This window comes from Rhinolophus hipposideros (genome assembly GCF_964194185.1).
Source record: "Rhinolophus hipposideros genome assembly, chromosome: 19".
In the NCBI taxonomy this organism is placed as follows: domain Eukaryota; kingdom Metazoa; phylum Chordata; class Mammalia; order Chiroptera; family Rhinolophidae; genus Rhinolophus; species Rhinolophus hipposideros.
Window position 1 is genome coordinate 2,379,688 of NC_138065.1, and position 20,664 is coordinate 2,400,351.

General features: G+C 54.0%; 1 protein-coding gene across 5 annotated transcripts in view; it reads left to right on the top strand.

Annotated features, from left to right (window-relative positions):
* Nucleotides 1-20,664, top strand: part of ADAR (adenosine deaminase RNA specific) — a 36,780-nt gene that overhangs the window by 12,411 nt on the left and 3,705 nt on the right. For 4 of the 5 annotated variants that reach the window (XM_081025179.1, XM_081025180.1, XM_081025177.1 and 1 more), the window contains 11 exons: nt 5,221-6,650; nt 8,344-8,527; nt 9,053-9,201; nt 9,797-9,941; nt 10,053-10,243; nt 16,608-16,755; nt 17,084-17,255; nt 17,532-17,625; nt 18,207-18,329; nt 18,599-18,732; nt 20,318-20,500. In XM_081025179.1, coding sequence (XP_080881305.1) covers nt 5,935-6,650; nt 8,344-8,527; nt 9,053-9,201; nt 9,797-9,941; nt 10,053-10,243; nt 16,608-16,755; nt 17,084-17,255; nt 17,532-17,625; nt 18,207-18,329; nt 18,599-18,732; nt 20,318-20,500 — 2,239 coding nt within the window. In that variant the 5' untranslated portion in view covers nt 5,221-5,934. Of the gene's footprint in view, nt 1-651; nt 819-5,220; nt 6,651-8,343; nt 8,528-9,052; nt 9,202-9,796; nt 9,942-10,052; nt 10,244-16,607; nt 16,756-17,083; nt 17,256-17,531; nt 17,626-18,206; nt 18,330-18,598; nt 18,733-20,317; nt 20,501-20,664 lie in introns of those variants that run through there. The other variant, XM_081025178.1, reaches the window with a different exon arrangement.

A 20,664-nucleotide genomic window follows, 5' to 3' on the forward strand; every position in this document is an offset into this window, starting at 1 on the left:
GAGGACCGGCCTGCAGGATCTTTTCCTCCACAGCTTGACTGAGACAGTGGACACGTGCGCCTGATCACGGAACCGACTGACTGTTCCCTGTGGGTGACAGAAGTGGCCTTTGGGAAAGTTGTGCTGTAAGGAGCGTGTGTGGAAGAATGGCGAAGGGCGCGTCGTGTGCAGTCAGACCTGGAAAGCTCCGCGTCCCCCTGGCGTCTGGCAGCGACGCCCACCTGCTCCAGGGGTGATGGGGACGGGGATGGCTTTATGTGGATCCCGAATTGCCCAGGTGCTGTTATTGTCTCGCATTTTACTGGCTGTTGTCAAGGAACGTGAGTCAAGAGCGCACAGTGGGGGTGGCCGTCACCTGTAGAGATCTGGCCGCCGCCCCCACCCCCTTCGCACGTCAGACCTGGCGACACTGGTGGGGGCCAGGGCGACACAGGACGGCGCCTGGGCCGGTCCTGAAGGGCGGGGCCTCCGTGCGTCCTCGTTTCCCTCTGCTCTGGCCCTTGTCCCTGGGGGGCCGGCCAGGCGTGGGGGGCGCGGCGCCTACAGCCCTTTTCCTGCAGGAGGAGGAGGCGCCGGCCCCCCGTGCGCGGAGGGTGCGGTGTGGGGCCCCTCCTCCGGCCCAACTTCGCGGAGGGCGGTCCTTGCGGAGAAACGAAAGTGAAACTGAGCCCGGCGGGTGGCAGCCGGGTGGCAGCCGGGCCGGGCGGGTGTTTCCTGTCCCGACGGCCGGAGCCCGTGGAGCTGAGGCTCGCGGGGCGTGTCGCCGGGAGGGGCGCGCAGCCCGGACATGCCTCCGGGGCGCGATGGACCCGCGACAGGTAACCGCCGGGCCCGGGCCGCGTCCTGTGCGCGCGTGTCCTCGCCACGCGGAGTCGCTGCTGCGGGGACGTGTCCTGCGGACGAGTTGTGCGGTGCGGGGGGGGGGGGGGGGCGGGGGGGGGCGGCGCCTCCCTGAGGACCCCGAGGCGCCCCGTGGGCCCCACTAGGACGGGCGCTGCACTTTCACACTCGCGTCTCCACGCTCTTCCCACTTCCGGGAGGCGTCGGGGGGATGACACACAGCCCTTCTGAACCCGCGGGAGGACCTTTATAGCCGCGTCTTGTGTTATGGCCGAGAACCGGGGAAACCCCAGGGTCCTTGAGCAGGTGACGGGATGGACAGAAGGGGGTGCGTCGTGGTGCTCGGCCGCTAGTGCTTGGGCGACAAAGGAAAAGGAAAAGGAAAAGGAAAAGGAAGGCCCATGCAGGCTGCAGCACAGGTGGGCCTCCTGCGTTAGGCCGCACAAAAGGCCACATGCTGTGTGAGTCCCCTTGTGCGACATTCTGGACCAAAACAAAACGAAAGGGACAGAGAACAGCCGCGGGTGGAGCGGGTGGAGCAGTGACTGCAGGTCCGTGATAAAACGTTTCGGGGGAAATGGAAACGCCCCAGGGTGGCTTGTTACCTGGTAGTTGGGAGGCCACCTGTGCTGTGACTCTGCTGTCACAACTTACAGAATTGTCCACAAAAGCATACGTTCTACTGTCTGTAAGTTTCCCTCCGTTTTTAAGAAAGATTTTTATAAAATATGTACACGTGTGTATGTGGCTGTGTTTTACACACACACACACACACCTATCTCTTCTTTAAAAGGATGAGGGCACCTGACTTGAAGGAAAAGCATTTCTCCACGCGCACCGATGTGTTCCCCTCTGGAACCCGTGTGGTGAAGGTGGGGGACTCATCTCTTGATCCTAAATACATGAGATTGGAGTGAAATTGGGCAGGGCACTGAACGTCACATGGCTTTTTCTGTAGTTTGCATAGTAGATAGACATGAAGTGAGTGAGGGGACGTGGGACGGATTTTGGGGCGACGTCCACGGGCTGGTCTCCCACCTTCTTCCTGTCGCTCCCATTCAGTGGCACTTTTCAGGTGGGGGCTTGGCTTGGCTTTTAGGGGACTCAACGGGGCCGGTATAAGGAATAAATCAATAACCCCCATCTTATCTTTCCCTAAAGTAATGATTGTTCATAAATGTACGCATCCTTTCCTCCTTTCCTTTCTCCATCCTGGCGGCGTTCCTACTCCCGTACATAGTCATGGATTTTTTCTTTTGTTTGCAAAAAAAGGGGGATTGTAGCATAATGCCGCTCTCTATAGCTTGCTCTTCTTCTTGTTTAACGTTATGTCGCGCCTATATTTTCTCCAGGTGGATACAAATAGATTGCGTTACTTGTTTTTTTAAAGTACTCTTTCACAGCACGCGTGTGTCGTGATTTACTAGACTCTTCTTATGGCAGTGGACCTTCAACTATTTTTGCAGGTTTTAGCCAAGCAGTAGCAGTTCACATCTAGAAAGCACTTAGCTAGGAACTGACGTTAGCCACTTTGGGAGAAAGTTCTTTTACCACGGCCACTCAGAAAGCTAATCAGAACAGCCCCGAAGAGCCGGGGTGAGCAGGGCTCTCACTCGCCTCAGCCCTCCTTGCAATGCGGTGGGGGCGGGGTGTGCAGCAAGAGCGGGGAGAAGAGCGGGGACCACGTGTCTCGGGGTGTCCTGGTCACGCGGTCATTCATTCACCAAACGTTGGTTCAGGATCAACTCTGCCAGGTGCTGGCTTAGATAAGTGAAGCGTAGTCCTTCGCCCCCTGGGGAACTAACGTGGAGTTGACTGCAGCCCCTACTGGGCGTGGAGTTGAGTATAGTTTCTAGGGCACCTCATATTGTTCATGACCTTTCAGATGTACTCATCTACGGGCGCCACTAAAACTCAGTAGCTGTGATAAAAGGTGAAGTAGGTGGCATACCCAGTGCTGAGTAGGAGATCGCGGGGAGGAGACGGCCGCTGCGTGGGAGGCGATGGAAGTGGAGGAAGTCTCCTGGAGAAGGTGACATGGCAGGAGATCTGTAAGGAGAAGGACAGACGTGTGGCAGTCACGGGAGACGCGGGCCCCTTGGACTGGCATTTGGAGAGATGGGCAGATGAGAGCCTGTGACAGCCCGGGCGAGAGGCAGTGAGGGGAGGAGCTGGAAAGGACCCGTGTAAGGGCAAAGACGGGTGCTGGCAAGACTAGCTGTGGGAGATGCGGGCGAAAGGCAGGCAGGTAACACAGGTGACTCCTGCTCTGGCCTAGTAACTAAACGCGAATGGTGCCGTCAACAGTGACAGGAACAGCAGCGGGGCTGGGTTGTGGGGGAGGATTAATTGGTTGGGATGTGTGGCGTTTGAGGCGGTGGCAGGATATCTGAGGGGACAGATCGTCTAGGCATTCGGAAATTCAAGTCTTAAGCTTGAGCACAAGGTGGTGGCTGGAGATAATGGATTTGAACCCTGTTTCTTAAGAGGCCCAGTTTAGGTTCTCGGAGTGAGTGGAGGAAGTCAGCCTGGGGAAGGCGGAAGAGGCCCTGAAGCTGACCTTGGGGTGGAAGAAAGGGACAGAGACAGACAGGGAAAAAGAGGTGAGAGGAGACCCTGGTGCCGTGTCCCCAAACTGGGAGGAGAATTTCTAAAGAAGAGAGCTCAGTCCACAGTGAACCAGCCGATGCGTGCTTGCCGACCTGAACTGGCTACCAAAGGGCAGTGGCAGCCTCGTGACGTTCAAGGGAGGACTTCACAGGGTCCCGTTAGCGAGGGTCAGTGTCCTTCTCCAGCACCGTGTGGAAGCTTTGGAACAGAAGGGGGCAGTGGGCCCTGGGGGGGAGGGAACTGGCCGTGAGCTCCAGGCTGAATGGGGAGGGCTGTGAGGCCAGAATGGGGACGGATGGGACTGGCAGGCACAGTGGGGTCCTGTGAGGAAGGAGACGAAGTTGTAGAAGCCCAGGGACGCTGCTGTCAGTGGAGAGCGGGAGCCTGCAGTGTCACCGCCCTCCTGCTCTGTGAAGGAGCTTTTACACACTGCACACGGCTGCCATGTGTGGGAGACCCATGTGGTCCGTTTCGGGAGAAGTTTACTGACCCCTCGAAGGGAGCCTCAGTGGAGGCCTCGACTAGAGTAACAGTGAGACTGAGCGAGACACTGGACAAGGCACTGGTGGCCGAAAGGTGGACGTGGTGGTGGTCGGTCACTGAGGGATTCTGTAGCCAGGATGCCTGAGTGAGCAGGATTAGCAAGAGTGCTGAAATCCCCTAATTGCAATAGGCGGTGTGGGAGGGCGGGAGGCTGAAAAAAGGGCACAGCTATGCTGTGTGCAGAAGACTCAGATGGTGGGGACCAGCGTGAGGAGATGTTCCCAGCTGTTGCCCAACGCCCACAGATCAGCAAGCCCCAGGGAAGGTCGCAGTCTCTGAGAGCCCCCACCCTGAGTCCCAGAAGCACCGCCTGTGTCCACCCCATGGGGCGAGGATGAGCGATGGTGGGTGCCTGTGGGAGACGGGTCAAGCTGTGTTCTGACAGGTGTATGGCAGTGTGTGAGGAGGTGGGGTAGCTGTGCCCTATAGACCTGGCTGCTGAAGGACACCTGTGTCCGTGGTGTGCCGTGGGAGGGAGCTGAGGGGGTGTGGGCGGATGGGGCTGTGTGTCCAGGAGCAGACGCTGCCAGCTCCACTCGTCCTGGCAGAGGTGCCCAGTGTCCCTCCCGGGCCTGGGCACCACGCTGAAGCGTGAGAATGATGTGCCTGTTTTCTGAGGGATCTTCCAGCGCCCATGAAGCCAGATTCTGCCGCCCCCCCCATGGCAGTGAAGCTGTGTGCTCCTGCCGCCCTTCCCTGCGCTGACTGGGCTTCCACTTACATCTCTCTTTTTGTGTCAATCATCCGAAGGATAGATTTTAGAGACAAGGGGGCTGTGCGTTCCCTGGCCCCCTGGCTCCCTTGACGTTTCAGGTTATTGTTCTGCTTTTCTTTTTAAAACAAAACATTTATATGCTTGTTTTGCTGCTGTTAAAAGGGTGGTTGTTTTGATGAGTGGGAAGATTCGTTCTTAGCTCCCTAAAATTCTGCTGGAGGGAAAAGAATGCGTTAGGTTGCTGGAGAGGCCACGCCGGGGTGTCAGAACCCCTGCGTGCTCCTGAGAGCTGTGTGTGTTTGACCTCCTGCTCCCCTCTCTTCCTTTGGTGGGTCCCCGGGTGGTGCTTACAATGTGGGCAAGGCACCCCGCCCCCCAGCTGGGTCACCAGCCCTCGTCCCACTCGCCTTCCCAGACATTAGAATTGGTGCAGGCCCCCTCCCCTGGCCAGGGCCAAGGCCAGGCTCACCCCTGCGGTCCTAGTTCACTTTCTTTTCCATCTTGTTCTGCAGGGGTGTTCCCTCGGCAGACGCCACCTCCATCCACTTCCAGGCTATGAGCACAACAAGTTCAGACACCAGCAGTCAGAGTCGGGATCTTATCCTAATAGTTTCCAGCTCCAGCAAATAGAGTTTCTCAAGGGGCAGCTCCCAGAGATACCCCTAATTGGAAAACAGGCATCTCCACTGCCACCGTTCTTCCCTGGACTCTGGGCAAGGTTTCCGGGACCACCTGCCAGAGGCAGGCAACAGGAGACCTGGGGTGTCCCCAGGGGTGTGCCTCTGAGAAGTCAAGCGCTCCAGAGAGAGTTCCAGCCTCCTCCCCCACGTGGCAGGACTCTGCCATGGAGAGGTGTTGACAGGCTTTCCGTACATCTCCAGGAACTAAGTATCAGCCAGGATCAGGAACAGAGGGTCTTAGAGCTTTTGCAGGAGCTTGGTGAAGGGAAGGCCACCACAGCCCATGACCTGGCCAGGAAGCTCCAAGTCCCAAAGAAGGAAATCAATCGCGTCTTATACTCTCTAGCGAGGAAGTGTAGGATACACCGGGACACAGGGACACCCCCGCTGTGGAGTCTCGTGGTCTCAGTTCAGACTTGGAACCAGCACGGCCCAAGAGCAAGAGCAGACGGTCCGGGGCCGGGGGCGCCACCCTCAGACCCCCGTGTCGAAGCGGAAAGCAGAAACCCCACATCTGGCTTGGAAGATCCTCCTGAGCCTTTTGACATGGCTGAGATGAAGGAGAAAATCTGCGAGTACCTCTTTCAAGTGTTGAGCTCCTCCGCCCTGAATTTAGCTAAAAACATTGGCCTCACGAGGGCCCGGGACGTCAATGCCGTGCTGATTGACTTGGAAAGGCAGGGGGACGTCTATAGACAAGGGACCACCCCTCCCATGTGGCATTTGACCGACAAGAAGCGAGAACGGATCCAGATCAAGAGAAACACGAACAGTGTTCCCGAAACCAGTCCAGCTGCTACCCCTGCGACCAACAGCAACGCCGAGCTCCCCACCTGCAGCTCCCCCACGCCTGATGCCTCCGACAGCGTGGAGACTCCAGTAAAAGTGGAGAACGGGCAGGAGCCGGTCATAAAGACAGAGAGCCGGCAAGAGGTCATACCAGAGCCAGTAAAACTGAAACCGCCTGCTCAGGACAATGGCCCCTCGAAAACAGGGTATGTTGACTTTGAAAATGGCCAGTGGGCCACAGATGACATCCCCGATGACTTGAACAGTATCCACGCGGCTCCAGGTGAGTTCCGAGCCATCATGGAGATGCCCTCCTTCTACAGCCACGGCTTGCCGCGGTGCTCGCCCTACAAGAAGCTGGCAGAGTGCCAGCTGAAGAACCCCATCAGCGGGCTGTTAGAATACGCCCAGTTCGCTAGTCAGACCTGTGAGTTCAACCTCATAGAGCAGAGTGGACCGCCCCACGAACCTCGGTAAGCGACCCCAGGAGCTGCTTGGGTTGGGGTCACGCGCTCCTGCTCCTGACAGCGTCCGCTGGCTCGTGAGCAGGGCCGTGTGATGGCACTCCGTCTTCTTCCTCTTTCTCTGCCCTTTGGCTAGGTCACCCTGGCTGTCACTTCCTGCAGCTCTTGAGCAGGGAAGGTAGGCCTCGGACCAGCCGGAACCTTGGCTGAGCAAGGGGGAGGTGGCCCCGGGTGGCTAAAGTGAAGCTTCTTGGGGGATGGTTAGCTTTCCTGCGTCCATGACATGCCTGCCTCCTGAGGCCAGAGGTGATGAAGACGTGACTCCCTTCCCCCCTTTCCCTACACTGAGTTCCCCAGAGAGGCACAGGACAGGCAGGTGGGGCTCCCCTGCCCCCGTGCCCCACCTCACCCCTGCCTGTAGGGAAGGGACGGTGTAGAGCGTGCATGGCTGGCTGGCTACCTGTCGAAGGTGGCAGTTCTGAGGAACACACTCTGTGAAATCAGAAATGGCCTCACTCAGACAGGAGGCCAGTGGACAGATGCAGGAAGATGGGGGTGCGGGCGGGGGCAGAGGAGCTGCGGGAGCTCCTGGGGGAGTGCTGAACCCCCTGACGCTGAGTGGCTGCACGCCCCAGCTAGAGAGCACGCCCGTGAGGACGGGAGAGGACGCCACTGACCTGTCTGCTAACCCAGGCGGTTTCAGAGGGCAGGGATTCCCAGCTCGACCCTTGTTCCTTCCGTGACCATCTTAAGGACACGGGGATGGCATTGCAGGAGAGCCGTTCGGTCAAGGGGGTGTGTCTGTCCAAAAGGGGCCGTGGCCCGGACTGGTTTGTTTCTGTTTGGGGAAGACACTGAATGGCTGTCATTCTCTCCTTTCACTTCGTCCCCGGGATTGGGGAGAAGCAGTGGGGTTTGTGATGAACCTTTCTTTGGACTCCAGCCATAAGAAACATTGATGCCATGTTGAAATATTTCAGAAGACCCAGGAAATAAGAAATTTGACCTACTTTTCTAAATGAAATCCCAGATTGAGCAAAGATCTGAACCAATTTGAAAGCTCGAACAAAGGAAGTCTAAGCTCGGTCCAGAGGCCCAGAGCAAACACTTTTTGGTTTTCCACATAACAAGGGAGAACGCCTTTCATCTCAGGCTTCAGACAAATAGAACTCTAGAGTGACTCAAAACAAACCAAAAGAGTTGTGTGTCTCTGTGGGTAGGTTGGGGACAAAAACAGGCCCCGAGCATTGGCAGGTGCCTGATACCTGCAGGTGTCCACAGAGTGGGTGACTGCGCTGTAAGAAGCCTTTGCTTTGGGTCCTGCCCTCAGGTGGCCCGTCTGCCACAGCTGCTCTAGGATGAAGGCGTCCTGCTTGCCAACAAGATGGAAATGGAGGTTTTAGCTCATCTATCTCGATTCATTGCTGAGGGAAAGAGGATTTCCCCTGAGCTGCATGCGTGTCACATGTGGCCATGTTTGCTCTAATGAGCTGTGGCGGGGAGAGTCACTGGCTGCTGTGTTTCCAAAAAGTAGAGACAGGCTGAGCCTCCAAAGGGACTGGAGTCCCGTGGCCTCGCTCCATGTCCTCCACGAGTCAGACAGCCCCTTAGCGTAGCAGGCATTCCCGGGTGAAGATCTCTTTGGAGAGGGCAGAAGGGAGGCTTAGACTAGTGTTCACACATCTAATCACTTTCCATCAAGATTTAAATTCCAAGTTGTCATCAGTGGCCGAGAGTTTCCCCCGGCGGAAGCTGGCAGCAAGAAAGTGGCCAAGCAGGACGCAGCTATGAAAGCCATGACGATTCTGCTTGAGGAGGCGAAGGTCAAGGACAGCGGAAGACCGGAAGAGCCGTACTACTGTTCCGTAGAGAAGGGATCGGAGAAGGTAGGCGTCCGCCCTCGGGGACGGTGGGGCTTACTTCGCTTTTCGGTGAAGGATCAGGATTTTAACAATGTTGAAAAGCAGTGTTGAAGCAATTTGACATAGAAGCAAGGTCGGCCTAACAACTGATTCTGTATGTCAGAGTCACCTGCCTCCTCCTTCCTCCACCCCCCAGCCCACCCTGCCCCCTCACACGCAGCTCCCCTTCTTGCCACACCCCCCACCACCACCGACTAGGACCACAGCATTTCAGAGTTGAAAGAGAAGTTAAAGATAATCAAGTCCAGTCTCCTCTCTTGGCAGATAAGAGACCCAGAACGTTTAAATAAGTCACCCTTTCCTGCCATGCTTAGAAAGTCCCCACAGCCCTCCATCTTTGAGAAGCCAGCCTCTAACATGTAGTTGACCCCCCCCCCAAAAAAAAGAAAAAATCCTCCCATCCCCATTCCCTCTGCTGTGATGGACTAGCCAATGTTTTCTTAGTTGTTTGTTTGTGTGTTTTTTTCCCGTGTCTCTCCTTGTCTCCAGACTGCAGAGTCCCAGCTCACCATCCCTTCAGCAACTTCCTTCTTCTCTGGGAAGAACCCCGTCACTACGTTGCTTGAGTGTGTGCAGAAGTTGGGGAGCTCCTGTGAATTCCGCCTCCTGTCCAGAGAAGGCCCTGCCCATGACCCCAAGTACATGTTTTGTACCATGTTTCTCTGCTGAGGTTTTCTCAAAACAGAGAGATACATTGCCTCCTTGCCTCCCCAGAGACGGCAGATTATTTCACAGAGCAATCACTCCTGTTTCCACTATGGAAGATGGCGGGGCCTGGTGGGCGTGGCTGCTGCTTGCGGAGCAGAGATTCTGGGACTAGGAATTCAAAGGGCGAAGCAGGGTCCCAGCGCTAGGGAGATACGTGGCTCGAGATGACTGGTGGTGGGACAAAGTGGTTCAAGACCTGGGTGGACCCGAGAAGCTCTGCTCTGAGGCTCTGCAGATGTCCATGTCCAGGAGAAGGACAGATGTCCATGTCCAGGACAGTTTCACCTGGAGGAGGTGAAACTAGGTCGATGCTTTAGTGCCGAGTCGGGGTCAGCCAGGCTGAGAGACCGGGGGCAGGAGGAGGGAACAGGCACCAGCCCCTCGGGCACAGGTGACTGCATGGGCCAAGGCACAGCGTGCTGTGTGCCAGGAAATGCCCAGTCGTAAAGGATGGCAGCCTGACAAAGGCTAGGTACCTCTCTTCAGTCAAAACCGTCTAACCCTTCTCCCTTCCTCTCCTGTCAGGTTCCAGTACTGTGTGGCCATGGGAGCCCACACGTTCCCCACTGCGAGTGCCCCCAGCAAGAAAGCGGCAAAGCAGATGGCTGCTGAGGAAGCGATGAAGGCCCTGCACGGGGAGGCGACCAACTCCACGCCTTCCGAGAACCAGGTGCGGCCACTTCCGGCTCAGAATGCACAGGGGGGTGGAGGGCTGCCCGGGAGACCCTCGGAGTTGCCTGAAGTGTTGAGGTCCCTCTCGGTGTGGCTCATTCCCCTCCAGCTCGGAAGTGCCAACACGGAATCGTTGGACAACCTGGAATCTGGGATGCCCACCAAGGTCAGGAGGATTGGCGAGCTGGTCCGCTACCTGAACACCAACCCCGTGGGCGGCCTGCTGGAGTACGCCCGCTCCCACGGCTTTGCAGCTGAGTTCAAGCTGGTGGACCAGTCTGGACCGCCCCACGAGCCCAAGTGAGTGTTTCCAGTCCTGACTGCAGCCCGTCACAGGGCGGGGACAGCCTGGGACGCAGGAGAGGGAGGATGTGCATTAGCGGTGGAGCATGGGGGGCGGACCCAGTGAGGGAACGCAGTCCAGCGCTGCCCCAGGGCCTCCTGGAAGACAGCCCAGCAGCCACTCCTCCAGTGAGCAGGACCCTTTGAAAAATTTTGTTAGCTAATTTTACGTTTTAAAGGACTACTTTATATACATAGAAAATCATTCAAGCCGATTTCAAAAGCTTGCAATGAAATGTCTCCTCTCTGTGTCAGACTTCTGGTTTCCCTCCCCAGATCCATACACTGTTACCAGTTTCTGGAATCCTTCTAGAAATTTCCATGCGTATATTAGCACGTTTTCCTTTCTTTCTGGTTTTAAAATTATTTAACCAATCTCTAATGACCTCTAGGTTGGTTTTGGTCTCACTACATAAAACAGAAGTGCAGTAAATATCCTCGTTTTGTCTGTCTGTGTTTTCATGTGCAAACTTGTCTGTAGTATAAATTTTCAGGAGTGAAATTTCTGGGCCATGGGTCATGTACATTTTAAAAGTTTTAAAGTTTAAAAAACTTTTTTTTTTTTAGTAAGTAATAGACTATCCAAAATGAAAAATATTCAAAAATAAAAAATGTAAAAAGCTCATTCTCACCCATTCTGTTTGGCCCAGCCCTCCACACACACACACACACACACACACACACACACACACACACTAATGTAATAACTTTATGTTATTATATATCCTTTCATAGTATTCTTATATAAATACCAGCAGGTATATTTCCCTTTTGTTACACAGAAGTACATACATACATGATCTCCAGCTTGCTTTTTACTAATAGTGTTATTATGGAGAGTTTCCATATTACTTTACATTCTTTGTATATAGCTACAAAGTATAGTGTTCCCATGTAACAGGATTATCGTGATTGTTGTAACCAGCCCCTATTAATGAATACTTGGATTGTTTCCAAACTCTTGCTGTTATAAACAATGCTGCAATGAATAACATGTTTATATGCATTTAAAAGTTTGGTAAATATTGCCAAATTTCCCTCCAACGAGACTGTACCAGTCTGTTTCCACCAACAATACATGAGAATGGCTTTTCGCCTACACCACGACTAAGTGTGGTATTATCAACATTTTATCTTTGCCATTCTACGATGTGAAAAATGGTGTCTCAGTGCAGTGCAAAGAGTAGTCTGTGTTTGGATATTTATTATTATAATTTACCACATTAATAGATGAAAGGAAAAAAAACCACATGATGATCTCCAGAGATTCCCAAAAGGGCATTTAGTAAAAATCAACATCCATTCAGTTTAAAAAAAAAAAAAAAAAAGGCAGTCTGTTCATAGAATAGAAATGATCAGATGCCTCTTCCGCGTGATAAAAACACATGTCTGAAGTTAAAAGCCAGCAGTGTACTTAATGTGGAACCTGGAACCACTCCCACTCGTGTCGGGAGGAAGACGTGGAAGCCAGTGTCATCGTTGTTTACCATCATTCTGGAGTTGCGAGCTCCTGCAGTCGGTAGAGTAACAAGTATGAAGAGAGGAAAGTTGTCATTACTTGTGGATGGTATGATTGTATACCTGGAATATTCATGAGAAAACTGAAGAAATGTTAGAGACGAGGGAGAACTGAGGAGAGCAGGGGATGACAAAATAATGCAGCAGAATGAAGGGCTTTTCTGCACACAGCAAGAAGCGATTAGCAAACGTAGCCGAAAATACCTGTTTGCAACAGCCACCAAAAAAGATAAACGACCGAGGCCCGCTCCTAATGGGAAGTGTGTGGGCTCTGCCTTAAGTAACTGCTGCTGGGGGTATAAGGAAGACTTGATTACCCAGGAAAAAAAGACTGTTATTCGATAGAAACATTGTAGGATCACGCTGTGCCCAGGTTAATCTTTACCTTTCATGTGGTCCCAGTAAACACACCAGCAGAATTTGTTTATTTACTTTAGAACTAGAAAATTTGATTCTAACATTCCTATGAAAACGAAACATGCAAGGACAGGAAAATCTGAAAGAGGAATAAGGCCCTAGCCGATGGTACGATTGTGTTGTGTTGGGACAGAGTGGAGCGCCTGAAAGGAGACAGAAACATAAGTAGGAATTATGTACATTAGCAAGATGAGGCTTCACTCCGTGGGGAGATGATGGTCACTCGGTAACGGTGTTGAAATTACTGACTGTCCATCTAAAAAGGAAAACAGCTGGGGTGTCCATCTCCTTCCCGACACCTAAATTCCACTGGGTCCAGAATTTAAATATAAACAAGTGAAATCATACGAACGCTAGATGAAAAGTAGGAATTTTTTTAAAAGAGCTTGGGGGTGGCAAAAGCCTTTCCAATCAAGACATGAAGTCAAAGGAAAAAGACCAAAAGGTGACGCTAAGGAAAATTGGTGTCTAGTAAAAGGACCACGTGAGGAAAAACCCTTTGTGGTACACAACAGCCAAAAGCTCATTTCTTTAATATCCCAGGGATTCTTTTCAGATCTCATAGAAAAATAGGCAAAGTATATGAAATATTTGTTCACAGAAAAATAATTGTTAACAGATGAGAAGGTGCTCAAGCGCATTTTGTAAGTTCACTGTACACTTCGGCAAGGTACTTAAACCACAGTGATGTAATTTACCATCCGCATTCCAGCCAAGGTAGGCACGGTGGCTTGTGCCACCCTTAGGAATTCACACACGTACTAGGCATGACATCAGTACAGAGATTTCCATTGCAGCACTGTGTCTAATAGCACAAGACCTGAAATGGTCTAAGGTTCCATCACTTGCTGACTAGTTAAGTAAGCCGTGGCACATTCACACGTGGGAATACTATACAGCCAGGAAAAAGACGAAGGCACCTCTCTGTGGAATTATTAATGAATCTTCCAAGTGAAAGGGCCAGGTGTAAAGTGAGGAGGGATATAAGTAGTGTGCTTACATAGGCACGGTTTCCAGAAAGATGCTCAATCCTGGTAACAGTGTTTGCTTCTGGGAAAGAAGGAACACTGACTTTTCACTGTATACTCTTCACTATTTGAATTGTTATTTGTGTGGTATCCAGTGTTTTGGTTTTTAAACGTCATTAAGGAGAACAGCTCATCAAAGTGAATGTTACGTGTTTTAAAGTTGTCTTAATAGTAAATGATGTGATTCATCTACTCACGTTTATATGTGATTTATATTTCCTTTTCTGTGAACTACCTGTTCTTGTCCATTTTTCTTTTGGCTTGTTACTCCTTATTGATATGTAAGAGCATTTAATATGATAAAAAACAGTTTAGAACCGTCAACCTCACGGGGCCAGAGAAGGCCGTCTTACCTGCCCGTGGCGGGCTGCCCTCAGCCCGAGGGACCAGTGGGACCCCGCCTTTGTGCAAAGCCGCCTGGGAGAGGGGAGGCGACGTCTCTGCCAGCGGCTCCTTCCTAATCTTTGTTCTCTGTAAGCGCTCCCCGTCCTGCCCTGAACCTCATCCTTCATGTGCTGGGCTCAGTCCGTTTCCTCTTTCTCTTCCGTAAAATCGTCTATAAAATCCTTTTAGGACTTCAAGTCACTCATTCGTTCAGAACTTAAGAGCTCACTGAACTAGACTGAAGTTAGGACAGTGTGCGGCCCCAGAATGCACTGCCCACTCGTGACCAGGCCTGTGCGAAGATGCGCTGCGGGGACCGTGGAAGGCTCCCTCGGCAGGGGAGTCACTAGCTTAGGAGCCGTCTGTATTGGCCGTCCAGTGCGGTGACACACGTGACTTCCTTCTAGCCGTGAGTGGTGCCGGGCTCTCTTGTTGTTCCTTTGTTTCTACTCTTCTTGGAAACGTTAACTCGTTTTATGACTTTAATACTGATTCCGCTAAATGCATCTCGTAGCCCAGACCTTTTCAGAGCTCCACACTCCTCTCTCCAGCTGCTTCCTCGTCGCTTCCCCTTGGAGGGACGTCTCTAATATGACGTGTCCTAAGCAGAGATCTTGGCTTTTGCTCCCTGAACCGCTTCGGCCCTGGGTCTTTCCCATGTCGGGAAATGACGCCACTGTCCACCCTTAAGTTCTGTTTCTTCTACCTGCAATTTCTGTGCCAAATCCCTTGCTCGTCTTTCCCCCTCCAGTGGCTGTGCCCCCGTCTTCTATCACCTCACCCATGGCAGCAGTACCCTCATCTCCCCACATTCTTTATTCGTCTGGCAAATATTTATGGAGTGCATTCCATGTGTTAGTGCAAGAGGCAGAAGTCTGTCAGTGACCACTTGGGTGTAAGACCTTGCATTTGATAACGTGTGACAAAGCACTCAGGTTGCATGGTGCAGTGAGAGCCTGCTCAGCGTGACGGCTCGGGAAGGAGAGCGCGCTTCCCCGAGGAGTGACGAGGCTTGAGACGGAAAGGCAGCTACGTGTGTGTGGTGCTCGCGCTCGGTGCTGAGGGAGGGGGCGGGGGCCTCAGGCCAGTGAAGGAGCAGGGTGACGGTGGCCCACGGCCCTGGAGGCCTGTGACGCTCTGACCACAGAAGCAGCAGAAAGCCATTGGTGGTTTCCCGAAAGACGCCACCGCTTGCGCCCGCCCCCCTTTTGCCCTCTCCCCAGCATTTTTCCTCCTGTATTTTTGTACTAAATTTCTTTCGTACTGTCAGACCTTTGCCTCTGCAAATTTCCACTAAAACCCCCTTCCTTACTCTGAACTGGTGACCGTCATTCACACTTCATGGGGAAAATAGTAATAAGCATGTGTCACATACCTTACCTTGCCCTCAGCAAATGCACCTCCCGACCTGCTCCCTGCTTCTGCCGCATCTCCCATGGGAAGAAGCATCCTCCCTCCGTCCGCGTGCCTAGGTCAGGCGCTGTTGGGTCAGTCCCCTCAGCCTGCACACAGCCAGCCCCATCTCAAACCTTCCCTCTAGGTAGCACCTGTCTGCTCGCCTCACAGCCAAACCTCTCAGAAGAATGACTTATACTCACTGCCTTTACTGTCCTCACTCTTTCCTGATGAGCGTCTGTCTCCAGCATCCCACTGAAAAGGCGAGCCTCGAGCCATACGTGGTCACTGCACTGGGAGGGTGGCTGGCGTGCTGAGGACTGAGTTATTCTCTGTGCTGAGTGGTAAAGTTAAGAGCCTCACGGGGCCGCCATGCTGACAGTGCGGCCAAAGGACTCCACCTGCGTAATTCACAAACTTTGTCACGTATGTATATGTTCAAACACGTGGAACAGGCGTGGAATGCGCCAGGACCCTCGGGCAGAGGGCCCACATGGCTTGTCCCCCGTCCCCCCACGTCTTCCCTGCCACTGTCCTCCTTCCCTGACCTGGAGCCCACTGCCCCGCACGCACCTGCTGGCATCAGCAGGGAGGGGAGCGGAGGCGCAGTGACAAGCTGGCTGTGGGCGCCCAAGAACGTGGACTCCTGTTGCTGCCAGGCTCCTGCGTCTTGTCACCAGCTTTGTCATGTGCAGTGGGATTAGCCACCGCCGGGTCCCCATCCAGCGCATTAGGGTCTGATGGAAAGCTAGGATTCTTGAAACCGTGTCTGCTGGACGCCCCAGCCGTTTTGCTCCATCCTGCTCTTTCTTTCCTCTGTGTGTGGAGATCCCCGCCAGGAAAGGGGGGACCCCCAGGGCCCCCGGTGCACCCGGCCACCTCCCTGCTCTGCGGGTACGTCAGACAGCAAAGCTCCCCTCCTCCACAGCACGGCAAGGCTTCCAGGAATCGGAAAATAACTCCTCCTAAAAGTTTGGTTCCCTGGTCTAGGGCAGACCTTGACATTCTGGCCTCTCCAGTTAAGATCTCTCGGGCTAATCAGGAAATGGACGAGGAAATGGAATCAGATACTGAAAAAATCAGGCAGAATTAAAAAACAGTGGTTTAAGTGAGGAGAAAGTGATTCCCTTGTCTTTTCTGCGTAAGAAAGTCCACATACGGTGTTACTGTTTCCTTAAACCCTCTCTCACACTTGCTAAACTCCCGTTATAATAAGGATAGGTGTATCTAGTCAGAATTGAAAAACGTGATTTTAGCATCCTCAGTTTTACAGCCACCTTCAAGTTACGGAAAGTGATACTGGTTGTCCATTGACAGGAGTGACGTGAAGTTCGCTTTCTAAATTTATTTACATTTTAGAAGAGTCGATTTAGAGGAATACATTACATAAGTCATAGTCCACGCTGCTGCCTGCCTCCGGCGGCCATCACACTGCGATTCCTGCGTGCCCGGAGTCTGGGAGCTGCTGCCCTAGAAACAGCTGTGCGGTGACGGGGCCCATGTGTCGGCAGGACCAGCTCTGCCCTGGAACAGCCGTCAAGGTCAGGACCTTGTCTTTACCTCCTGTTTCTCATCCCAAGGTTCGTGTACCAAGCAAAAGTCGGGGGTCGCTGGTTCCCAGCCGTCTGCGCGCACAGCAAGAAGCAAGGCAAGCAGGACGCGGCGGACGCCGCCCTCCGTGTGCTCATTGGGGAGGACGAGAAGGCTGAGCGCATGGGCTTCACAGAGGTAACCCCAGAGACAGTCTCAGAAGAACTATGGTCCTCCTCTCCGGGTCCCCAGAAGCACAGCCAAAGGCAATTAAGACGTCTCCTTTTGTGCTACCTTTTTTGGGGGTTCGGCTAACTCCTCTGGGTGGAGTGACCTTTAAGTCGCTGTCATTCAGTTATTCCCGGGCTTTCATGTTAGCCTTCCTTCCGCGTGGAGCCGGGACGCCAGGTGTGTGTGTGGGGGGGAGACGGCCCACCACCACGGAGCGCGGTCTCCCGCCCGCGCTGAGCCCTGGCGGCTGCATCCCGGAGGCCCTGTGGCCGTGACACGCCTCCCGTCCCCACAGCTCCCTCTCACAGGCAGCACCTTCCACGACCAGATCGCCATGCTGAGTCACCGGTGCTTCAACACGCTCACCAACAGTTTCCAGCCCTCCTTGCTGGGCCGCAAGATCTTGGCTGCCATCATCATGAAGAAAGACTCCGAAGACCTGGGGGTGGTGGTCAGCTTGGGGACAGGTCAGTGGGCCTCTCCACCCACCACGGTGCCCGGAAGCCCGTGGGGGCGAGTTTAAGGCGGGAGAAAAGAACCTTAGGTTTTCATTTAGTCCAGTGAGTTCCGAGTGGGGCGTGAATTCTCATGTCCTAGGGAAGGGAGTGTGGGAGTCGGGGGTCGGGGCTCAGGGTCTGCTACCGGGAGGCCCTTTCTGCCTTCAAGCCGTGAGAACAAACAGCCCCTTCCCTCTTCGTCATCACCTTTGGGTGCCTTCACATGTGCTTTTGATGCCGTCCCAGGGAACCGCTGTGTGAAAGGGGACTCTCTCAGCCTGAAGGGCGAGACCGTCAACGACTGCCATGCAGAGATCGTGTCCCGCAGAGGCTTCATCAGGTGAGGGACACCTGTGGCTCTGCGCCCCCCGCCCCCCGTGGCAGGGCAGCCCTGCAGCCACAGCCTGTGCTTTGCCCGTCTCTCTGAGCCTGTGACCCAGGCTGCGTCCGCTTGTCAGCCTGACGTTGGGAGCTCTCCCTTTTCCTGCCAACTCTGCCCCACACCCTTTTTTTAAAAGGACAATGACCTCTTGGTCCTTAGGGACGAGGAAGCCTTTCACCTCCACTTGAGGACCTAGAAACAACCCCATGGCCAGCCTTCTCCTCCAGTTCACCTTTTCTGTAACCGATGAAAAGACTCGGGGAAAAGCCATAGCCTCCCCTGGTCCGGGAATCCATTTGCTCTGCCCTGGAACCCCTGCAGCCACCAGAGCCAGGAGCTCTTGGCAAAAATGAAACTGATCCGAACGGCTGAGCTTGAGCAAATCTGAGGTTCCCCCTCGGAGAATTTCCCCCACCTTTTCAGACTGAGGAACCGAGACAGGGCTGCAGCATTAAGGCTCTTCCTTACTTGAGGTCAGATTACAGAAGCAACTGCTCTCCCCAGAATCCCACCGTCTTGAGCGGACTCTCTTCTTGCAGGTTTCTCTACAGCGAGTTAATGAAGTACAACCCCCAGACGGCGAAGGACAGTATATTCGAGCCTGCTAAGGGGGGAGAAAAGCTCCAGATAAAGAAGACCGTGTCGTTCCATCTCTATATCAGGTCTGTACGGCCTCTGTGGCCACCGCGCTGGCCTGGCCTGGTGCCCGGGAGGGCATCTCAATGCTGTCCTGGTCCCTAAGCCATAGCCGACTCGCCGGACCTCGCTCGCTCCACTCTGCGCGTGTCTGGTGTGGAGCGGCTCTCCTGTACACACCTGCCGCCCCGTGTCACCCGCGGCGGGCAGAAACAGCCCTTGCTGCCACCACACCGCCGGTCCTTGAGCCCCAGGAACTGGCGAGTGTTAATATAGGCCCCTCCCTGCCTTGCAGCACGGCCCCCTGTGGGGACGGCGCCCTCTTTGACAAGTCCTGCAGCGACCGTGCCGTGGAGAGCACAGACTCCCGCCACTACCCCGTCTTTGAGAACCCCAAACAAGGCAAACTCCGCACCAAGGTGGAGAACGGTGAGTGACACGGCCTCTGCCGTCCCCCCAGAACTCTGCCAAGCCCAGACTCATCACGGGACCAGGGCCCGGCTGCCGGGCTTTGGCCATCAGCTGCTGGGGTCCGACGGTCTTGTTGACAGGGAGAGGGTGGGAGGACAGGTCGAGCATGATGGGAATTCCCGCTTGCATTGGGGAGCCGCAGAACTCTCCAGATCATAGTACTGTCCAGAGCTCACAGGAGGGAGCTGGCTGGAAATCACGATTTGGGAGTCGTCCTCCTATCGACCGTGGGAATTCAGGGGTTCACCTCGGGAGGGTGGAGCAAATGCAAAGAAAGTAATGTGGAGCCCAGCCTCGAGGGGGTGATGGGGCCACCAAGTGCCTGGTTCCCCTGCGACCCACTTGCCTGCTGGCTCGAGGTCTCGTGGGCTGGCTGCTTCTCCCCACAGTCCTCCAGGTCTCTTCCTGTGTCACCACGACGACTCCTGTTCCCTTCAGGCCACTCTAGTCATTAGAGTGACCCGCAAACATGAACCCCATCCTGTCACCTCCCTTCTCAAAACCCTAAAACGTGAACACACAGCTACCATATGGTCCAGCAACTCACTCCTCGGTGTATCTTCTCTCCAAGAGAAATGAAAGCATGTCCTCACAAACACATGGGCACAAACGTTCATTGCAGCGTTATCATAATAGCAAAAAGTGGCAACAACCCAAATCCATCCGCTGCTGACTGGATACACGAGATGAGATGTGTCCATACTAGAGAGTATAATTGGCCACACAAAGGACCGGAATACCGGTACCGCTGCGACGTGGCTGGACCTTGAAAACCCGTGAGAGAAACCGGACACAAAAGAGCCCGTAGTGTATGATCCCATTTATAGGAAATGTCCAGAAAGGCAAACCCAGAGACAGAAAGCAGATTGGCGCTTGCCTAGGGGGGTGGGTGGAAATGGGGCGTGCCTGCTCGTAGGGCGTGGGATTCTTTTTGGGGGTGATAAAATGTTCTAAAAGTGAGTGGGATGAAAGTTGCCCACCTCCATGAATATACTAAAAATCGCTGAACTGTATGCTTTAAACGGGTGAATTCTCTCTCAGTAAAGCTGTTTAGAAAAAAACCACAAAGCCCCGCCCCATGTGGTTTCCCACTGCACTTCACACAGGCCGTGCCTCAGTCCGCTCCCCGAACAACCAAAGCCCTCGGGCCTCGGCGTGCGCCGTTCTGCATCCAGAACACTCTCAGCTGTTCCTTCTCATCCTTCATGTCTCAGCTCCCCTGATGATTCTGTGCCCCCGCTGTCCTCCCGCGTAGCCCCCTGAAAGCCGTCAGAGCAGTCACCACTTAGAAACCTCAACATGTGCGCTGGTTTTCTGTTTTGTGTCTGTTCCGTTCCCTTTCTATCCCCCCACCCCCATACACGTTCTGGGAGGATAGGCTCTTACTTGGTTTGCTCACCATGATTGCCCAGCACATAGTAGGTGCTGTGAAATATATGAAGAACAAAGGAGTGGGCAGCCGCTGGCCCATGGCGAAGTATAAAGCACGCCAGGGAGTGCCGTGTCCGGGCCCCCGTCGGTCTGACCCACGTCTCGCACACAGGGGAAGGTACCATCCCAGTAGAGTCCAGTGACATTGTGCCAACGTGGGACGGCATCCGGCTTGGGGAGAGACTCCGAACCATGTCCTGTAGTGACAAAATCCTGCGCTGGAACGTGCTCGGCCTGCAGGGGGCCCTGTTGACCCACTTCCTGCAGCCCGTGTACCTCAAATCCGTTACTCTGGGTAAGGGACCTGTCTGGGGAGCTGGAATCAGTCTGTCTTTGTAGGACCCAGATCTCAGCAAAGTGCATGCTTCATTGCCAGGTGGTAGGGTGCTGTCTCCCCTTTTCAAAGTGTGTTTGAGTCACTAGTCAGTGATTGATGCTGAGTGGCCAGTCTGCTGTGAT